At 32.6% G+C, this 22,904-nt stretch overlaps 1 protein-coding gene across 1 annotated transcript; it reads right to left on the minus strand.

Moving 5' to 3' along the window:
- Positions 1–5,107: 5,107 nt before the first annotated feature.
- Positions 5,108–11,329, minus strand: LOC127715074 (zonadhesin-like). The gene is made up of 7 exons (XM_052221100.1): positions 11,113–11,329; positions 10,562–10,818; positions 9,932–10,260; positions 7,714–8,006; positions 7,289–7,485; positions 6,589–6,793; positions 5,108–5,995 (listed from the first exon to the last, which is right to left on the minus strand). Exons 1-7 carry the CDS (start codon positions 11,222–11,224, stop codon positions 5,181–5,183), a joined length of 2,208 nt encoding a protein of 735 aa, XP_052077060.1. The 5' UTR covers positions 11,225–11,329; the 3' UTR covers positions 5,108–5,180.
- Between the last annotated feature and the right edge of the window lie 11,575 nt (positions 11,330–22,904).

Raw genomic sequence — 22,904 nt, forward strand, 5'->3', positions numbered from 1 at the left:
GCCAGAGCTTGCATTTGATACCATGATTTCCCTGTTGGAAGACTGCTGTTAACAAGGAAGCTATTGAACCAAGAGTTCCAAGTGGTAAAGTTGAAGTCGTCCCTTAGAACGTTTTACGTTATGGACTTTCTGTGTCACAGATGGCTACAGATATGTTCCAATTATCGTAACGTTAACCCCGTACTATTTTCCTTGAATGTAACTTCACCGAATAAGACTAGTCTTATCAAGAGATACGCGACGACTGTCACTATTGGAGCAGAATCTACTAACCATTCCCGAGCATCTGCGTTCACCCTTGTTTTGTTTAAAAGAGACTTGTGTTGTTCTTTCTTACGGTTCATAATGTTGAAATTTGTGCTTTTTAATTTTTTAATGTCTAGTTGTTTCTACCGGCAACAGTCTTGTTTATCTTTTGTCCTAAATAAACGTGTTTTAATTAAAAAAAAATCACATTCGGTCATATTTAAGGGCTAGTAAGTTTACTTGACCGAAGGTTTACCAATTTGGAGATGTCTTAGGGTTAGATTAGAGTCAGTTGCCAATCCGCTATTGTGTGATCCCCAATCACTTGATATTTCTAATCAACGTATTTTATACGAGCAACGCAAAGGTGTCACTAGTGGAAAAGGGTCTCCTTACCCTTCCGGAGCACATGGAATTACCCCGTTTTTTTTTTGTTTCGCCTGCGACGAAAGTCGCGAAATCGAGACATAGGTGCTTTTCCGGCGGCGGAGGAGAATGCGTCAACAATTGTTAAATTTTCTTCTTAAGTCAGTGTGATAGAAACTACTTGTGATATATCACTGATATTTTCTATAAAGTTGCATTACTATCAGTACATATATCAGGTTGACGGCTATTTGAGGCCCTGCCTCCTAGGATAAGGTCCAGTGACTGAATTAATTAATTAATTAACTTTTCTGTTGAAGTCAGTTTGATAGGACTTACTTGTGATGGATCAATGATATTTTCTATAAAGTTGCATTTCTATCAGCAAATGTCAGTGTGACAACTATTTTGAGGCCCTGCCCCTAGGTCAAAGTCCAGTGACTGAATTAAGTAGCAATTTCAATGTTGTTTTCTGCTTCATTCAGTTTGATAGGAACAACTTGTGATAGATCAATGATATTTCTAAAAAGTTGCATTTTTATGAGTACAACTCAGTTTGATGACTATTTCCTATATCATTTCAAGACCCTGCCCCTTTTGTCATGGTCCAGCGACTTTGAATTGTTTCCATGTTGCTGTCCATCAGATTGTCTTTTTTCAAATTTGCTGAAGACAGGCGAGACATATCTCTGTGTCAACAGTTAATGGTTGGTTGCGTGTTACTCAGTCTTTCTATGTAATGTTTTGTGAACTTGTTTGTCTTTTCGTCGTCCTTCGTTTTGTTTTTGCCATGGCCTTGTCAATTTATCTCGACTTATGAGTTTTGAATGTCCCCTTGGTATTTTTCTACAATAATAGTATTGCATTTCATCATTGCAACAATGTCAATATGCATAAAGCGGACGTATCATGCGCTTCTTACGCAGCTGTTAAATATTATGGTCTTGAGCATCACCGAAAAGACGTAAACTAACGAAATACGCACCTAGTGCAGTAAAATTGGTATCATTAATGTTAATATATTACTACGACTTGTCGTATTGATAACTCTGCTGGTGGTCTCTGAGGGTATCACAAGCCCGTTAGCTCAGTATTTCGGTACTGGCATGAACATATGGGCATATGTTTTATCAGAGACATATATATACACAAAGATTGGCAACTTCAACAGTGGTCAGCGAAATCCATGTTCACTCACGCGGCCCGCGTGACTCTAACGAGAAGAGATTATCGCCATTTTGTAACAACGAATTATAGTTATCTCGTACCATTGTAAACTCGTACCAATGTCAACTCGTACCACTAAAAAAAAACTCGTACCAATGCAAACTCGTACCACTGCTAACTCGTACCACGGTAAATTCATACCATTTTAAACTCGTACCATCTTATTTAAATGCATTCAAATGGTGTTTAATGATGAATATATACTTTAATTTCCCTCAATACCTCGTAAATCTGTAAAATGTATATAATTTGAAATTACAATGACCGATTTGTAGCTAATTTTCCTTGTCTAATTGGACAGAGAAAACCGTGGCAGATTGGCTTTGTTGTCTCCCTTGAGTAGACTCTTTTTTAAACTTTTACTGACAACTATTTGATTTAATTTTTAATCATTCCAGCTAAGGTGATTCTATTCCTGAGCTAGAAAAGCCTTAGTATTTCAAAATTGCAAAAGTTTTGTAAACAGTTAATTTATAAATATGACCATATCAATGATAATTCATGTCAGCACAGAAGTGCTGACTACTGGGCTGGTGATACCAAAACAAAATCATAAAACATTCGTATTTTTTAATATATTTTTAATGGTACGAGTTTGCAGTGGTACGAGTTCTGATTGGTACGACTTCCCAGTGGTACGAGTTTACGTTGGTACGAGTTAACTTTTTTGGTACGAGTTTACGTGGTACGAGTTTACAATGGTACGAGTTAACTTGCTTCCGTAACAACCAATAGAAAAGATCGCAACTGACTAACGATTGTTATTTTAACACAAGCATTTCAAAACAGCATAATATTATGTAAGTATATATTTCGATTTCTTATATTATTTACTTTCTCTTATTCAGTTTGTAGCAATTCTTATGTGAAAATATTGTATATATGTCTCTGGTTTTATTAAAATTTCAAATGTATTGACCTCGAATATACTGACTTGTCAAATGTCTACAAGCGCACAGGCTGCTGTAAAATTGGTACCTTTAATGATATCACTAATGGTAATACAATCGTAGATCACGTCCAAATTTTAATAACAATATTTATAATCAGGTAAATGAATAAAACTGTAAAAAAATAATGTCGAATGTACTTTTATCCATCGCCTCAATTGTTGTTTAAAGTGACTGGGAGGAGATTTATCGTACTGTATATTATTAAAGAGGGAGGATAATTCATTCAACACGAACATGTGCTCTATTTTCGGCGAAACGTTAAACATTTTAATATGTATTTTAGGCTTTTAACACAAAGAAACGTTTTTAAAGCTTCTTAAGCCGATACCTACTTTTCTGCTGTGTTTATGTTTAATTTGAGACCAACAATATCCGTGAAATTATACTTATATGCACATTTTGTGGTTTAATAGGCCATTAGCTGTCAAATTCACGTAAACCTAATTGATTCAAACTTAAATTGTATTTATTACATTCTAAAACGTTTATCAGAATTACATAACTTCAATAAGAAACAATAAACAATGCATGGAACGTTATAAAGTATCGACATATTGGGACGGTACGCCATGCCAAACCGTCCCTTTTTGTGCTTTTTGTAACGTATGTCACAAAATTGCCAAATTATTGACAGCACCTTTTTTGTTTGGATGTGCCTGAAATGGAGATATTATACGAGAAAATAAACAATAAAGTGCATTCTTTACTCGACAAAAACTTCCCAACTTGGAATTTTTAAATCAAAATCTTTTAATTCGAATATATGTTGCTAATTGGTGGTGGATTTTTTTTGGGGGGAGGGGCGATTTTGAAAATAAATAACCTGGTCTGGTAAGAACTGAAAAATTAAATAACCTTGCATAAGACAGGATGAAAATGAATATTCTGCAGCACAAATGCAGGGGCACCGCGAAGCAAGCATACTATACATCTCTTGTGTGTCAATTGAATTGAAACTTTTCCTCTTCATCTTGAGCAAGCCAACTCTGACTAAGGTCATTCATAGTTTGTACAAGGGAGGTTATGTTATATGATATAACCTCATCGGTTGCATTTGTCTTTTAATAATTTAAAATCAGCGATTGTTTTTAGCTTATTTTGACAAAGTTGAACTAAACTGACTGTCTGCTGAAAGCGAATTGTTCTTAAATATCAATCTAAATTAAAATTCATATCTATATTAACTCGCATGCTCGTATATATGAGTATAACGAAATCAGAGAACTATATCTTAATTAGATTGCTTAAATATTTCAGTCTTGTGAATTATCTAAACTAAAAAAAAAACATACTTTAAATTTTAACAACTTATATATTTGCAAATCGTTGCTATTCAACAACCCGCACAGCGAAATATTAGTGCAAGCTCGAGTCCTCTCCTTACATAATCATTATCAATATAAAAATAAGGAGATGAGGTATGATTGCCAATGAGACAACTATCCACCAAAGTTCAAATAAAGTGGATGTACGCATACATACGTACTACAACCAGAGACATATAATACAAGAGATTCGCAACTCGAGTAGAATCTACGTAACGGCCAATGAAATGTCTCGGCCACCGGAAAATCGATTATTACCGATTGGCATGATGAGATTTGAAAGAAAAATCCGCCATTGTTGTGAAGAACATTCTACGCCTAACGATTTTTCTAATCGCTAATGCCGATACTTTTCACAACTAAAGCATGTAAGTATATTCAAAAGATAAATAAAAACAATTCTAATAATTTGTAATTAATATAATGTGCTGAAATGACGAGAGTAATCAAATACCAACAAATTTTGAAACTCGGCCCATTCTACGTCACCTCCTATTGCCGTAGAACCCATATAATCTCCCAATCTGTTTCGTAAAACTTGGAAATATGCGAATAAATATACAATTTTAGGGCTATAATACTCCTAAATGTTATGTCGTGAAAATAAGACTAGTTTCGTAAAATTTGATCCAATAGTTATTTCTAAAAATATCAACAAAGGCAGAGACATATAATACATTATATGTCTCTGGTACAACATTAAATCGGGGAGATTTGGGGCTTTAAGTTAACATTTTGTAGCCACCTGTCTGTTGTTGACCCCCAAGAGTTGCATGATCCTATATACAACGTAAACCGGGGAGCTTTGGAACTTGACATTTTGTAGACTAGTCATCTGCCTATTGTTGAAGACCGTATGTCGACCTCCAAGAAGTCTATTTTGTGGTTGTTGTCTTATTTTCGTATACATTATCTCTTTCATTCATAACAAAATATGTAAGTGATAAAATGCAGAGAAAGCAGTACACTAAAAGTAACAACAAAATCAAATATTTATATGCAAATGTGGGTTTATTTTCTTCAGAACATATACATTAGAAACATATACGTAACAATCTTAGTTTTACCACACTTCCTCTGTTGATGAACCAGAGTAATAGTTATCTGTCAGTTCCGGTGTTGTGAATGGCTTTAATTTGCTTGCCCGACCGGAAATCAATTTATATTTGTTCTTAGAAGGCACAATGTGATTTCTATTAGTTTTTTGGCTTTTTACATGATCAGAGGGATATTTGCTATTTTCTTTCGCGATATTATTGGACCACCTTTTGGTTTCTTTCATGTGCCCGATATTTACAGGTGATAACAACGAATTACCATGCGATGTGAAATGATCTGTCCTACTTTTAGCAGTGACTATTGGTGACGGTGATCTATCACGTATTTTGGAATGTTTTTTCTTACTTCTTTTGTTCAAATTTGGTGACAGTGGTTTCACGTAAGTCTTCAAATGTTCCGATTCAGTCCTATTAAATTTTCTCAACAGTTTGTGACTTGTAACAAGTTTCCTATTGCTTCTGATTTTGGCTGCTGTCAGTGATTTAAAATGGGTAAGCTGTTTTGTATTTTTTTTATAATTAGTAGGTTTATTAGTTGAAATTCGGTATTTGTGGTTTTTAGTAGTACTCGTTGATGACAATGGGTTTAAATGCGTTGTAACGTGCTCTGTATGATGTGCTGGTGGCAATGATTTCACGTGAGATCTCAAATGATGTGTATGACTTATAGTTTTTACAATTGATTGATTTGGTTTAGCATGCGTTATGATATTCTCTTGGTAATGGCGTGAAGTAATGGTTTGTATAGGGTTCTTAACAATTGGAGGACGTTTGTAGGACATTAACTTGTTGATGCTTTCGTCAATCGTTAGAGTTGGTTCTGAAAAAAATAAGGGAAAAATAAGATATTATAATTTGCTAATTGTCCATAAATTGAATATTTCCGATTTTCTCCATTACCATGCCCCTTTCGTTGTTTAAACCCGATCTATTTGGAAAACTCTTTTCCATCTTTTTTTCTGAATGTGGTTCCAAATTGTCATTTTCCAATTGAAACCAAGGACATATGGTAAATACATATACATTTCAGTCTACAAAACCCGATTCGTTGTTGGAGCACAATACTAAGGCCACCGAACTGCAAACACATATTTAATGATTGTCCAGAAAATGAATATTTGAGATTTTCTCCATTAGAAGACTAAATTATAATTATACTTTTAAAATAAAACATTAAGATAGCATAACCACAATTGTGTTGATTCTTTGCATGAAATGTAGTCGTGATCAACATTTGCGTTATTGCAAGCTTAATAAACAAGCTAAACGAACATTTAGGGAGCTTCCATATGTCTCTGTAATATCGCTTAAACTATTAACGGTTTGTCAACTTTTTCCACGCCTATTTTTATTTTATTTTCAATATTAGCAATCACATCTGAATCCCTTTAGACGAGCTGTAACAAGACTTACCTGGATGGGTTTTAGGAATACATTGGTCGATGCCGTCACCTGTAAACCCACTGCTGCAGTGACATTGTGTTTTTCCTTCCAGATTAACACATTTAGCGTATTTATGGCAGTGAATACGTTGTTTTGTTATCATTAATGGCTTGCCTGATATCACCTGACATTCTTGTATCTCCGAGCAGTTTAGTGACGTAAAAGTTGAACCAACCTGTGGATGAAATGATATATATATATATATATATATATATATAAACAAGTCTAAATTGAAAACAACGTTCAAACCTATGATTGCGTTTGATAAAAACCGCAATTTTTATACGTGTGCATGCAAAACAAATTTCTTGTCAGAAGGATCTAAATACAGCACAAACAACATTTTCCAAAAGACCAATATTTTAACAAAACGCATATATATATATATATATATATATATATATATATATATATATATATATATATATATATATGGCCAATCAAAATCTATACAAACTACAATCTAGTTTGAGTTTTTATGTAAAGATATTTTTCAAAACGTTTTCTTCTTTAGTAGATACTACAATTACTGGTATTGTTATATTTACAAGTAGAGTGTCAGTACTGACGGAAGATGTATATGCTTACAGCATGGTTGCACTGTTTAATTGCATGTGTTATCAGCCCGATATGGAATGATTAAAGATCTCCCTATTGTACATTTACTTACAGGTATATAGCCAGCGTTTGTATGACATCCACACAGTTTGGGTGCAACACATGTATTACCACTGAGTAGATATCCCTCACGACATTGACAGCCTTCATTGTAGGACAAATGACATACTACTGGTTTAGGAGCCATACATGTTGATTGACAGGGTGTTGCTATAGGTTTATATGGCATAGTTGAAGGACAGAATAGAGCTAAAAAAATGCAAAGAAAACATTTGTAACATACTACAATTGATAATATGATATATACCACCAACACGGCTTTCAAAACAACATTTCTATAACGGTAGTAGAGGGCAATAAATTTGTCCTTAAATATATAGACATTATTTTTTTTCTTCAAACAACATATTCTTCCATGAATTTGGTAAAAAAAAATACAAGGATCATTCTAAAAACTAAATTGACTCGAATACTCACGACAGAAACTTTCATGTCTCCAAACGATTTTGAAACCATTCCTAGCACAAGTTTCCGCAAAAGATGACATGTATCCACAAACTAATTTCTTCATGAAAAGTTGACCCAGCATCCAGTAATGACATGCGTCTTTAGCACATGCATGTAAAAGTGTCTCGGCAAGCCTCGGATTCTTATCTATACATCCACGGAAAGGATTTCTCGGGTGTAGATAGTTCAGAAAGCCACAGTTTTCATAGGCTAGCAGTTCTATTTTCTGCGGACATCTGTTGTTTACTAATATTGTCGAGCATCTGTTGTGTTATAAATTAAAACGAGAACACATTATAGATTATTTGCTTTTGTTTAAAGGGCTAAAGCAGTTATTGAATTATAAAAAAAATTGTTTAGAACGGGGTTTTTTCTTCTTTACCATGTCCCTTTCATTGTTAAACCCGATCTATTTAGAAAATTCCTTTCCGTCTTTTTTCTGAATTTTGTTCCAAGTTGTCATTTTCCAATTGAAACTAAGGACGTATGTAAAATACATATAAATTTCAGTCTACAAAACCCGATTTTTTGTTGGGACACAATACTGAGGCCACTGATATGCAAGCACATGTTTCAACAGATTAAGTATTCTGAACTTTCATTTGAACTGTAGGAATAATTTGATGTATCATTAAGTATTGTTGTATTTATAGATCATTCGTTCGTCTGTAATGCGTTATCATAGAGTAACTGTATTTCATATACAATTACAAGGATTATTCTAAAACTAAATTGACTCGAATACTCACGACAGAAACTTTCATGTCTCCAAACGATTTTGAGTAATGACATGTTATTAGCGTCTTTAGCACATGCATGTAAAAGTGCCTCGGCAAGCATGTATGTAAAATACATATAAATTTCAGTCTACAAAACCCGATTCGTTGTTGGAACACAATACTAAGGCCATTGATATGCAAACAAATATTTCAACAGATTAAGTATTCCGAGCTTTCATTATAACTGTAGGAAATATTTGATGTGTCATTTAGTATTGTTGTATTTGTAGCTCATTTGTTCGTCTCTAATACTCTATCATAGAGTAGCTGTACTTTCTGGCTGAATGGATTTTTGTTTTATCTTATGATTTCTTCTGTGTACCTTTTGGTATTCAATTGACCGAATTCTGAAACAGGAGGGCAGCGTTCTCTATTTTAACCCCGCCTCAGGTTAATATACCTTTCAGGAATCTCGCTAGTAGTTGTCCTTAAGTTTTGTGGTTTTTTTTTGTTTTTATTTTTTAAACATTTTTGTGTTGATCTACCTCGATTAGCTTTGGGGCGATTAAGAGCTATGCTTATGACATATTAGACCCGTGTTGTTGACCGTGAGACCGTATCTTGACCTCTATAGATGCCTTTTTGTGTTAACATATAGGAATGTACACTCAACTTTAAATTCGTATTCGAAAAAAACATGTACATGGAACCAATTGTTTAACCATATGTGTATATGTCTTTTAGTTTAAAACACATGTATTATTCCAGGTGCCTTTTTGTTGCTTTTTTATACTTCAAGTGTCTTTTCAATCAAGCAATGCCAAAGCCCCATGGCCTTTTGGACAATTGAAGCAACACTACTATTAGTTAAGTTTATCAAAATATGTGATGTAAGGACTTACAATTCTGTGATGATTACAAAACAAAATAAAGAGCTGCGCCATGAGCGCATGATACGTCCGTTGCTTTTTCAACGAACAAAGTTCCATTTCTCCTCAATGTCACATCAGAAATTTATATAAAAAAAACTAAAGAGAGCTTATTTTAATAGATATGAAATAGTCACCAAATTTTCATGAAAACTTAGCAAAGCATTTCTGAGTTATTGTCCGAAAACTGGAAAATCCCCTTTTTTATAAATAAAATCCCATAACTCGGAAACGTAAAATCGAAAATCTATAAAAATCGAAAAGGAGCTTACGTCAATAGATATAAACAATTCACCAAAGTCTCATGAAAATTGATTAAAGTGTTTTTGAGTTATTGTCCGACATGTTGACGACGACGGATGGACGGACGGACGGACAGATGTATACCGTAATACGTCCCGTAAACGGGCGTTTAAAAAGGACCAGAAATCAGCTCTACAAGTTCATCGCCCTAGTTATTATTTCGATTTGTATTATGTATATACATGTTTACTATAAATACATATACATTGTAATAAATAACTGTAAAGTGAAACTTACTCTTGAAGTGTCTGTTTTCCATTTTTGTCCCTGACTAAGTAACTATCCCCTACTGTCATATCTCGTACTAAAGGGGACAGTTTGGATTCATCTGAACCAGTCTTAGTTTTGTAGTCGTCATCAGGTAAACCATTACAGTTGCCACATAAACCTGTCAGATTACCTATGTATCTCGTTGGGGCCTCTATCTTAACGGTCGAATCACCGTCCCACTTAACGTGGAGTCCACAGGATGTAGCAAGAATTACCCATGGACCATTGTGAACTATAGCAAGAAAACCCTTTGGTGAACGTACATGTACTGGCATATATCGTAAATATCCATCAACCTATAATAGGTAAAACATGAAAAAATCGATGTGGAATTTTCTCGTTAGTTTTATATTTCTTTAATAAATTTCAGATGTAAATATATAATTACTATGCAACACAATTCAATACAAATACGTTAATCCTTTCTTTGACAACTACATTTCTTGGTTTCATTGCATTCCGATCTCTCCTATATGCTATGATTTTGAAGGACCAATATTATTTTGCTTAGACTCTTAATTCTCGTGCAAGGTTAATTTTATTAAAAAAAAAAAGCCAACCATAATATGAACCAGTATCTAATCACATAAAACCTACTTCTATGATTCTCATACGTTTGAATTTGATGATATGGTCTTGTGTTTGAATATAAACTGTTCTCAGCCAGCTACTTTGCATATCCTGATCCCCGGATGGTCCAGTATTGTCATTTTTTATTTCTATGTTGAATCCACAAGAATCATGAGCCGTGGTTGTTCTCGACATAGTGTATCTACATCGCCCAGGGAAGGTCATGAAATGTCCGTCAAAACCGTGAATGTGAGGGTCTCCAACCACTTCACAAATGCATTTTTCTAAAAATTAAGACAAAATTGTCCACGTAAATATTGGTAAGTGGATTTATCAAAATATACCTGTAGAGTCTTATGTGAAAACATTACTAAGATTTTTCGAAACTTTATACAGGCAATTTGATATTTACGTAGAACTGTAGATCTTGTGCATTGCATGTATTTGCTACATGTTGTAAGATAATCTATAAATGCAAATGCAAGTTTCTGTAAAAAAACATTACTAAATACTTGCACACTCTGATCTACTCCGTAATATTTTGTATGTATCGAAGATATAAGTATAGTTGAACTTACTACTGCAAGTTTTGACTCCATCACCATGGAAACCACTTTTACATACGCATATGTTTCTTATACATTCGGCGTTCGGGTGACACACATCTTTTACGGTTTGATTACACTGCATACTGTCTAAAATTATATTCAAACCTTAACAAATAAAAAAAGAAACAAACACATAAACAAAATTATATGACCTCTGTAAACCAGAACTTATCAAATGTCAACAGTAGTTAGTATGTAGTTTTAGTAACAATACTATTGAATGCTGAATGTTGAAAACGAATAAAAATAAAAAACAAAAAACAAAGAAAACTTTGAAAAAAAAAATGTTTAAAAAAAAAATTGAATGTTGAATGTTGAATATTGAACCAACTTGACATCCGTATATTATTTATATATAATAGATATGTTTAATTGTTTTGAAAAAGGACGAATCCCCCCTGCAATGGAGAAGGTATGGTTAGGCGATCTTCGTTCACTTTTTGTCTCCTTTAATCCGAGGAAAGTGCTTTAAATCTAACAAATAACATTCTTCAGATGTTCACAAGACAATTACTCTGTCAGATATTAGTATCAATATTGCTGAACTGTGTCTGAATTACCGTTTACAGTTCATTCACACCCCTTTTCTTTTTAGGATTGGATCATGACAAGATTAAAAAAAGGACGAGTTCAGGTTTTTAAAATGAGAACCATTTAGAACAAAGTCATACCAAACAACCATACAAGACAGTCTTCAAACCACATCTATATTCATTTTGAAAATACGAAAAGTCTACGTTGTGGATTATTAGAGAAAAGGGACAACCATTGCATGCTGTATACACAATCAAGGGTCACATTAGAATATATATAAATTTGATCACTTTTGACTTCTCCATTCTCGTAGGATACACAATCACTCCCGATCGGAATACGAGCATATTTTAATTTCATCTACCGTTCAGACAGTGCCTAGCATCTTTCTCTCTTTTTTCTTCAATTGTATCCTTCAACACTAGGTACCAAAAGGACATACTAAACTGTTTAATATATTATCGTCCTAATTGTGCCTGAAATATTCGATACTGGACGTAAGAAAAAAATACAAGCTACTTACAACAGTCTATAGCGAGATAGAATTCTGTATGATACATTCGCCCGCCGTTCGATCGTAGAGCCATCCGAATTGATAGTACTTCTATTCTTTGATTTTTTATAACATGACCTTTACGTACCGTTCATTATTCATTTTTCTATAATATTTCCAGCAGTCGTATGGAATTCAATATAAAATACATAGATCAATTTTATTATAAGTGAAAATACAAAGATAATTTTCAAGATAACAAAATCTTAAATAGAAATAAATATAGTTTAACCTACCAGCTCTGTTAACAGAAAAAACTGTAAAAATTATAAAGAAAAGAGTACAGCTTCCCATTCTTGAAGTGCTGTTAATGACAAAAAGCTTAAAAACAAACAACAGCAAAATAGTCACAGGAAATTGCATCAGTTGCACGTGTATTTGCTGGTATAAGTTAATTAAACAAAAAAACAATGAAGTACTTTCCGAATATCAATACAAACTAACTCGAAACAAGTGGTAATCTCTCTGTCCGATTATGTATATCAGGTATTACAAGGTTGCAGACATTTAATTGCTTAAGATTATTTATACAGCTATTTACCATGCATTCAATTATATCACATATGATATTATTTTTCAGTGGTAAAGTAAACGTCAATAGAAGACCTTGTATATCATTGTTGTGTGGCTACAATGACTTGTCGTTTGAAGAACACCCTAATAGATGACTTGGATATGAAATAATGGTCATCCCTGAACTTTTCATGTCCGTCAGTAACAGGTGATAAAGTAGAAAAACATCTTTCCTTTTCCTGATCGTCAGTGGTTGCGGTACAAATGTCTAACCACGTTTCTTCTGAAGATGATGGTATGGTATGATTGTCTAAAAACTATATTTTTTCAAATATTTCATTAAATTCACGACAAACTCACAGTGTAATATTTATGCATAGCGTATTATATACATGTAAGTGCACAAGACACATGTTTCTGGTGTAATGATTAATGATTGGATTCATGAAACTAAAACTGCAGGAGGCCAAAACATAACTTTTTGACGCGTCAAAACGAAAAATCGTTTAAGGTCAACTTTACCCTATGAATGGCAACCTATGTTTTAAAGTATATTCATAAGAAAAAAAAAATGAAAAAATCTACAATCACAATATATCATTGTTTTTGTGTAAGTACAGACCCACTTTCTACTGGTCCATAGGATTGTATTCTTTGAGAATGCGGTCCATTAGAACCGGAATCGATCCAGTGGTGGTAAAATCAACACATGATTCTGACTTCGACACTGAAGGTCATGTCTGTTTTTCTGGGTTTTTTTTTTTTTGCCTCAAATAATATTTTTAAAACTACAGGATAGTCAGCAAAAAAACACATATAAAACAAAAACAAAAAACGATAACATCCAAAATAAGCTAGACATGCATGTACTTTGAATGGCTACATATCCCGAAGGGGAGAAGATTGGTAGGTAGGCATACACTTTGACGCCAATTTTTTTATAGCAGAATTATACTTGTTCAAATTTTAACACCAGCTTTCAAAAATGACAAAATACATGAAGCTTTAACAAAAGAGATACACTTACCTGGTTCCAGGCTTGAAATAGACATGTGAACGTGTGATCTACGAGCAGATAACTTATCAAACTGAATCATTCATTTTATAAGATTGTATCGGCATTCTTAATTATGACATGGCAATGTTCAAGGTATCTCATATACTTTATACGATATATTCTATTCTAATAAAACATTCATATGCTTTTGGATATCCTTTAAAATCCATAATTATGATACCTTTAAAATACCTCATATATTGATATCATATAAAATTCATTAGATATTGATATCTTATAAATGATATATCGATATCTCAACAAGTACATTATATGTCTAATAAAATATACAAGATAGCTCTTAATCCAAATTAAAAAAAATATGTTTGATAGTATTCATAAAACATCTTTCATACTTTAAGATATATCTTATACTTAAAAAAAGACATTTATATAAGATATCTTGCTTTGACATCCATATCTAATAAAGTATATAATATATCTTATGAACTTTTTAAGATATATTGTAAACTTTATTAGATATCTTACATACAGATATATTAAAAAAAAATTGAAATTACCATGATAGCTCTTTCATACAAGACACCAAATAACCATTCACATTTTTCTTTATTTACATAGGGATCCTACTTTAATTTGAAACCCCTGGCAATAATACCAATATCCCATGGAGACATATTGATAACGTAGTGTGAATAAACAAGCATTATGTCTCCTTTTTGGACAAATTTGGAAATTATGTTTTAGCAGTGTCTCTTATTCTTGTGCTTCATATACGGTCTTGTCTGGACCTTAACTTTCTGTGGGGACATATTACGATACGACCGTGTGTCAAATATCCAAATGACCTTGACCTCTGACCTTAAGGTCATATTTGTGTCTGGAACAGAGTTTCTTCTTCTGTTTCATAGGGTTCAGATATGTGGCAAGAGGGTGCAGCACCTACAGATAATGTGTTGCGTACAATGGAAAATGACTTCAGACCAAAATATTTTACCTTGAGCGGTCATTCCGGTGTTATGATGGCGCAGAAGTTCTTCACACGGCCCTTGCGTTCTTAAGCACCCATCACTTCGTGTAATTCGTATAAATACGCGGAAATTATCGAGTGCAAAATAACATTCCTTATCTCTTGTTATATATTAATTTCATCAATAAAATTCATGAAAATATTTTTAAGAACATAGATAAATGCTATGAAAATGTTTTGTCGTGAGAAATATATATACCAGTAACAAATCATGAATACCGAAAATTTGTGTTAATGCATGCGGAAGAATATCTCGAGGACGTTTTGCAACAACAGCGGGAGAAATATGAATACCTACTCAAATCCAACCTATTAGAAAAACGAATTATTACAGAAGAGTGTCCACCATGCACTTGTACTGCACTATTATTAGAATAGTAGAATAGAATGATGGTATAAATGGTTGAAAATTTGTCTGTAGAGTTATTAACATTAATTCTATGTAAAAACCAAAGAATAAAGGATAGGTCTGACCACTCAATGTCACAGATTTCAATAATATTTGCCATATCTACTCCATAGAAACCAAAATAAAGAAATATTACCATAAATGAAATAGTTCCACCAATTTAATTTTGAATCCATATTTAATCATAAGAAAATGGGTTGGAATCGACCTCCAAACGATCCATGATTCTGTAATGAGGAGTACCAAAATTGCATCCATGCTTAAATTCACATCCTTAAAAATCGCATAACAGAGGTTTTGTTTTTATTTCTTCAAATATTTATAACAATTTGACATTCGTCCATGCTAACTATTAATTTTTTAAGAAATGGATGCTTGTAACATATTTTATTTGCTCATTTTTAAAAGATGACATTTGTGCGTGTCGCATGCCGACGTTTCCATAGATTATACTTTTTCAAGTGAATACTCATCTGTTGATATATACTGTGAATGTTTTGTGTATCTCTACATATAATTAGCTATGTTGAAAGACGTGCATAATGTCAATTCATTAAAATACAAATTGTTTAGTCTCTTAAAAAAAACGTGTAAGATTTACGCTGCTTATTTTGCTAAATAGGTCCAATTTGGGAACTGTGACGTTATATAAGTGTTACACAAATATTAATTTAATATATAACAACAAACCAGATTATACTGATAACAAATGATTATATCACTACAATATAACAAGTATTACGGTGAGGTTGAAATCCCTGTCACTTATTCATCATCCACACAGGAACTTGTCTCTGAAAAAAATATATATCTATGTACCTTAACCTAACTTTCAGGTATAGAGATATGATTTTCTTTCTGAGACAAGTGCCTGTGACCATCCACCAGAACTTGCGGTTATCCGATGTTCAGTACTTCCGTACTTTGATTTACAAAGATACCGTTTTGCGGAGGAACTTTATTGTATAAAGATGTTCTTCTTTCTTGTATGTTTTCCGACCTGACCTGTATTAATGTAGTTTTATCTTGAACCAATTGTAATTGGAAAACGTGTTGGAAACTACTTTGATTTCAATACGCAGATTATACTTAAATTTATTTACTTATTTATAGAAGCATAATATATTGGTCAAAGACTTTCATAATTCTTTTCAACTGCTTAAATTTGATATCTTACCTTTTAACATAAGTTAATAAATAACAATCTTTATAAATTTTGATTTCCAAATGAACTCTATGCAAGTGTTTTTGTCTTTTTTTTTATTTAGTGGCTGCCCTACCTCTCTTTTCTTAATTTATGGGCCAGTCACATGTCAAAAGCATGTATAAAATGATTAAAATGATGTTTGATACATTGACAGATCGAAAACTCTTCATTGATTTTATGATATAATGTACGTATTCTGCACAGTCTTCGAATTCGGATTCTCACAGATTGGACCCAGATTGGCTGGATCAAAATCAGAATATGTCCACAGAAAACAAAATTTATTTGACCCATATCCTAGTACAAATTTAAAAATTCAAAGAATAGATTTTAAATTTGCCCTAACAGTACTAATGTGTATGCGTATAAAAAAATGACAACAAATTTCACATTCAAAAATGCATAAATTCAACATATTCCGTCCTTTTTATGAAAAGATGCATATTATGGCGTAATTGTGACATCATAACATAAACAAATCTTGATAATTTATTTATAGTACTTGCTTTTATAAATTTCATAAAATAATGTGCATATTTGATATAGTTCTCAAAGATATTATTTCCTTGGTTCAGAAATAGGCGTTAATACCCTATGCCTTTCTCCCACCTATATACTGATAACAGGAAAAGCATCAGTTGTTTCTGGAGTACAGGGTTTTGACGTAATATAGCCTGTTTTTTGACAGCGAATAGTACATAAAAAAAATGGAAACCGGCTGCTCTGGATTTTATTGCAACTCCATCTTAGATACCATTAAACCACCGGTATTTTATGAAAATCAAAATTGAATAAAGGATGAAATTTGAAAAAAGGCAGGACAGGAGTTTTGAGTAAAAAAAAAGGCAGGATGAGCAACGTGGCAAAAAAAAAAGGCAGGATGAAAATTTATGTAAATAAAGTCAGGATAAATTAAGAAAAAAAATGCAGGACCGAATAGAGTGGAAAATAAAAAGGCAGGACAGAGATTGCAACTAAAGAAAAATGCTGGACATAATTTTTCATCCTAGCCCCCCCCCCCCCCCTTCCCCCCCCTTATAAAAATAAATCAAATGGTAGCTCCCTAACGTGGTTCAGGTTTAGTAAATTTATATTTAGGAAACCAATATTTTGCCATTTCCCACTTCATCAAGGGTCTTTACTCTAGATTTTTCAAACTTCCAATGATTGAGAAGCCTTTGTATTTTGCTGGATACTACAAAATATAGGATGTCAGGCAGAAAAGGTGCATAGTTGCTTTCCATAGGTAAGTAACCTTTCTAATTGAAACAAATCAATTAAATATATACAAATGTGTTGTCATTTTTGTTTTAAATCAAACCTTTTATTGATGTAAGATTTATTGAATCTTATGTACAAATCAGAGGTTTATTTTTACTTTCATTATTTCTCTTCCTAAAGTATATATCTGTATCAGTTCCTTCCATCCTTCTATATGGAAAATGTTGTTAAACTAAATCCACTTGTCTTTCACTTTATTTTAACTATATTCATACAAGAAATAGTTACCTGTTAAGTTAAAAGTGGTCAAAAATTAAAAAAAAAGTCAAATCAATACTTAATAAATATTAAAAAATCAATTTCATTTTTAAATTCCCTACTCACATAAAATAAAATAAACCATGTGATCCTTTGTAACAATACTATAGATAGTAAATTAAATCAAACATTTTACTAGACGTGTTAGGAAAGTCAATACGATTTTGACGCTAATGTTAAATACCTATATCACTACAGGCTATAGTGGGGACCATCTTAAAAAGCACAGCTTATCAATCAATAAAGTTACCTGTGTGGGTTTGTTTAATAATGCTGAGATAATTTTTAAACAATAAAATAGTAACATTTTATTGCGCAATACACCGTGAAGGATCCAGCAAAACAATATTATCATTATCAATATTATTACCATAAAATTGCATTGTTTCATAGTAGTGATCGATTAAGTTTAAGATCGTTGTTCACCCAGTTCTTTCTAATTTGTAGAACTACTACAAGGAAAATTTGTGAAGTTATCACAATAAATAAATAAAAAAAAATAAAATAAAAAAAAAAACACAACACTGCATTCAATCCAATTTTTTTTACTGTACATCAATCTTTGTTCAAAATGTTCGTTTATTTGAAATTTTATAAAACATACTTTTCATGTCGGATAGTTATTATAGGTACCAGACTTATAATATGATACGCCAGAAGCGCGTTTTGTCTACATAAGACTCATCAGTGACGCTCAGATCAAAATAGTAAGAAAGTCAAACAAGTATAAAGTTGAAGAGCATTGAGGACCCAAAATTCCAAAAAGAGCCTTTCTTAGCTTTTGTGTAAGATGGGGTTTGCTCCTTGTAGATAACCTAAAATTGCACACATTATTTGGTATCTGATCGTTGTTTACTTTGACAATCATACCATGTCTCCTTGTTTATTATAAGTGAAAAAAAAGAATGAATCAAAGGCGTACTCAATTTTATTATCTTTATCTTTTTATTTTAATTTTTTTTTTTCGATTTTCTTAATTTTGTTTTTGCCTAATATTCACTATACACTCCGCTTTCTAAATTGGACGGTACATAGTGATGGTGGATGGGTCCATCCTTCCGTTCTTTCGTCCTTTTGTTATTTCATTGTATTCATACCTAGATAGTAGCAGACAATACGAATCACATACGGCTCGTGAATTATGGTTTTCTTGAACATTAAAACGATGCACAGCAAGACAACCTTCTTTCTAGAATTGACATCAACTTGGAATTGGATTTTCCTCCAAACTGTTTTAATTTATGTGATAAGAATTTATGCGAACCTTCCACCAATTGTTACGCCTTATAGGAGATACAAAATACGACAAAACCGCAAAGGGAAAAAAGAAAAATGCAAAAAACTAAATAAAGAAGAATGTCAGAATGTCAAGTTTCTGTCGAACACACCAACAGACGTTTAAAAACATTAAGGGTTGTTGGAACTTTGTATAGACATCCAATACATGAATCAAATCAAATTGTTGAATTGTGTGCTGGACTTGTGGAGAGGCAAACTGAGTTATTTGACTATTAAACATATTCTACTAATATCATTTAATGTTTATATTTGGACTTGTGGCCATAAAATCCGTCATCCTAATTCATGACCCTTACATATATATTTTTCTAAAGTTTTGTTTTGCACTCCTTAATCAAACACATATAAATGAATGCATGTAAATATACATTAGGCCAATGCACGTCTTAAAATTTGGAGTCGGCGTTAACCGTTCGCTTCATAATGTATCAAACACTCCACAAAGCTTAACTATACTACGCCAGAATACTTTTCAATGCAATTACATTTTAAGAAAATCCACACTTAAATCTTGAATCTATTTTGTTATTTAACACAAGCGCAGTATTTAAATCACTTTCCTAACACGTCTATTGGAAAAAGCACATATCACTGATAAATATGACATTGCGTAATTCAAACGTACAACAAACATGACAAATAGTAAAAAGGGAATTTCCATCGTCACACCCAATTTGTGCGGATAGCACGAACGAAACTTTACAGAAATAAGGTAAACATGTAAAAAATATTACATCTAACATTATAGAAATTGATTCTCAAAACATTACATGTTAAATCAAAGGTAATTGCTTTTGAATTTCAAACTTTTAACTAATTTTCTACTTTCTCTTCAGTAACTATCAGATATATTAAAGATCTTCTAAAAAGTTGGTATGCTTTTTCCATTACAATACCAATCGAGAAAATATATCTAAAGTTTAAGATATAATTCCTAGTCACAACTCATTTCTGAACACATTGTTTCCAGAAACTGTACTATATCGTCTCAATTTCCGAAGCAATTCTTTCAAATGCTTTAGTATTTCTGGTTAAAGCTCTGTTGTCAGTAGAAAAAAAAACACGTAATTTATGATAACTAATTAGTCCTCATTGTTAAATTGATATGAAAAGCCATAATAGTTATTAATAGTTAAATTGGGTTGAAAAGTAGGTAATACACTGCATTATCTAAGATTTTAACACATAAATGCCATAAATAAAATTGATCCACCAGTCTACTTTTTGTTTGAAGTTTATAAATTCATTTTTTATGCATCAGTTTACACCGAATAATTATTGTAGATCACTTACAGTCTAAAAAATTAACGAAATGTAAAATGAAGTGAAATATACAGTTCAGAATGATTTACTATTTAAAGGAATATGTATTCAAGGTAATTGTTCTTAAAAAAAGGTGACATTACCTTAATTCTAAGAAACAATGTTCAGTGACTCCAACTGCATAACAAACTTAATGGCAGAATCAACGTTTTGGTCTATAAAGTATGAATTTAGGGTTTTTAGGAATTAATAGTTTTATTCATTCGTCAGTTGATTGATTTTTGTTTTTTTTTTTATCTAATATCAGGAAAGGGATGGCATTTTGATGTTAATTTTTGTTAATTCAACGAAAGAAAAAACATGGATTAAAACTCATAGAAAACTCCAGGATGTATAAAAAATAAGATGTGGTACGATTGCAAAGAGAATATCTCCACGAGACACCAAATGACTTAGAAATTAACAACTATAGGTCACCGTACGGCCTTCAACAATGAGAAAAACCAACACCGAATAGTAAGCTACAAAAGATCCATAAATGACAAATGTAAAACAATTCAAACGAGAAATTTAACGGCCTGATTTATGTACAAAACAATAAACGAAATACAAATATGATATACAGCAACAAACTACAACCACTGAATTACAGGCTGCTGAATTGGGACAGGCACATACAAAATGTGGCGGGAGTAAACATGTTTGCTGGTACCAAACCCTCTCTATAATCTAAGACAGTGGCGTAACAGTACTAGTACAATATAAGAACAAACTATAAAATCAGTTGGTCTTTTTCCAAAATATTTTTCCAACAAATTCATCATAGATTATATTAAATATTTCCATACTAACAAGATATTGAACTTGTTAGTTTTTTGTGTGTGTGAAACAAACTATGAATTAACTAATCTCCAAAACGATTATAATCTAAGTAGCAAATGCTTAAATTAACGCACTGTGTTTTCAGTTCAACTATCATGAAGGGCAATTGTGAGCTATTGCAACCAATTTGTACCCATTTCCATCTGTCTGTAAAAACATTTCCTTCTGAAACCACTCGGCCAATATCCTTCTACGAATTTCCCCTGGTGATCCAATCAACTAACTAATATAGCTGCTGTTACTAAAATGGGACATGTTGCTAAACATGCAAAATGATAGTTTAAATGGGTGTCTGAATAAAAACAAACTTATTTTCAGTTCATAGTTTTGCCAGACATATATCATCATAGTATACACAAATGATATTATTAGTTGGTTAGTTTTTTTTTTGCCTAATTGCAGTCTTTGTTGTGAAGAAATCTTTGTAAAGTGGGATCACTTTTCCAATACATACAGTATCACTAGCCTGTCAATATTGATTGTTGCACTCGACTCCAATCTAAATAGACTAGGATTGTCAGTTTTCCTACCGGAGGTCGATGTTTCTCTACGGGTACTCCGGCTTCCTCCACCAATAAAAACTGCCCGCCACGAAATAGCACAATACACACAGCAATCATTTAATCAATCAATCCAATACATGCAGCTGAAGCTTAGGCTTGATATGGGAAACACATGTTCAAGCTTTTTCTAATAAATGGAAATACAAGTGAATTTTCTATATTTTTCTCTATGTTTTGTTAAAGCTGAAATTTGGGGTTTATATAAAATCCACAAAATTATATCATATGAGTAATAATACATTTACAATATGTGCAAATGTAAAAATCAAGATAACTGTATCGAATGAAGACTCAACCAGATGTGACAAGATCTTAATATGAAAAAAGTTAGCTCAATGTATATTTTGATGTAACAAGTATATTTTATGAATTGCAGAATGGACAGAGAAGATCAACGTAGATACCTAGTGGTTGGATCTGTCATTTTAGAAGTAGTTACTCCTTTGTTTCAACAAAAAATTGAGAATGACTATACAAATGTTGGGTTTGGATCCCTTCAGGCATTTATCAATAGTCAAAATGTTATTCACACCCTATTTCACTTACGACACAGAAACTCATGGTGCTGTAAAGACAAAGCAAAATGTTGTAACCATGCTACACTGCCTTTGGTTTACTGCCAATGGAAAAAGTTGTATTCTGAAAATCCAGGACCGGGAATTCACAACTGTCACTGTAAATTCACAGCTAATCCTGTTCATCTTAACGAACTGGATATAAGCCTTTCCAGTCTTATTTTGTTAAACTGTTGTAATCTATCACAACCTGAAGTGGAAGCTGTTCAACTGCTACGCCAATACAAGAATGATTACTTGAGTCATAATACTACAGGTTGTATTACCCAAGCTGAATACAACACATTATGGCCAGATCTAGTCACCTATGTCCTGCGACTTGATTCAAGTAAACAGGATGATCTTGTAAGGATAGAGAACAGACCATTAGATGAGTC

The sequence above is a fragment of the Mytilus californianus genome, unplaced genomic scaffold (assembly GCF_021869535.1).
Source record: "Mytilus californianus isolate M0D057914Y unplaced genomic scaffold, xbMytCali1.0.p SCAF_9, whole genome shotgun sequence".
NCBI classification, from domain to species: domain Eukaryota; kingdom Metazoa; phylum Mollusca; class Bivalvia; order Mytilida; family Mytilidae; genus Mytilus; species Mytilus californianus.

Coding starts and splice junctions, on each gene's coding strand:
- LOC127715074 (XM_052221100.1), bottom strand. CDS start 11,224: ATGCAGTGTAATCAAACCGTAAAAGATGTGTGTCACCCGAACGCCGAA. Junction 10,819..11,112: donor TGGAGTCAAAACTTGCAGTA/GTAAGTTCAACT, acceptor CTTAATTTTTAG/AAAAATGCATTTGTGAAGTG. Junction 7,486..7,713: donor GAGACATGAAAGTTTCTGTC/GTGAGTATTCGA, acceptor GCATTTTTTTAG/CTCTATTCTGTCCTTCAACT.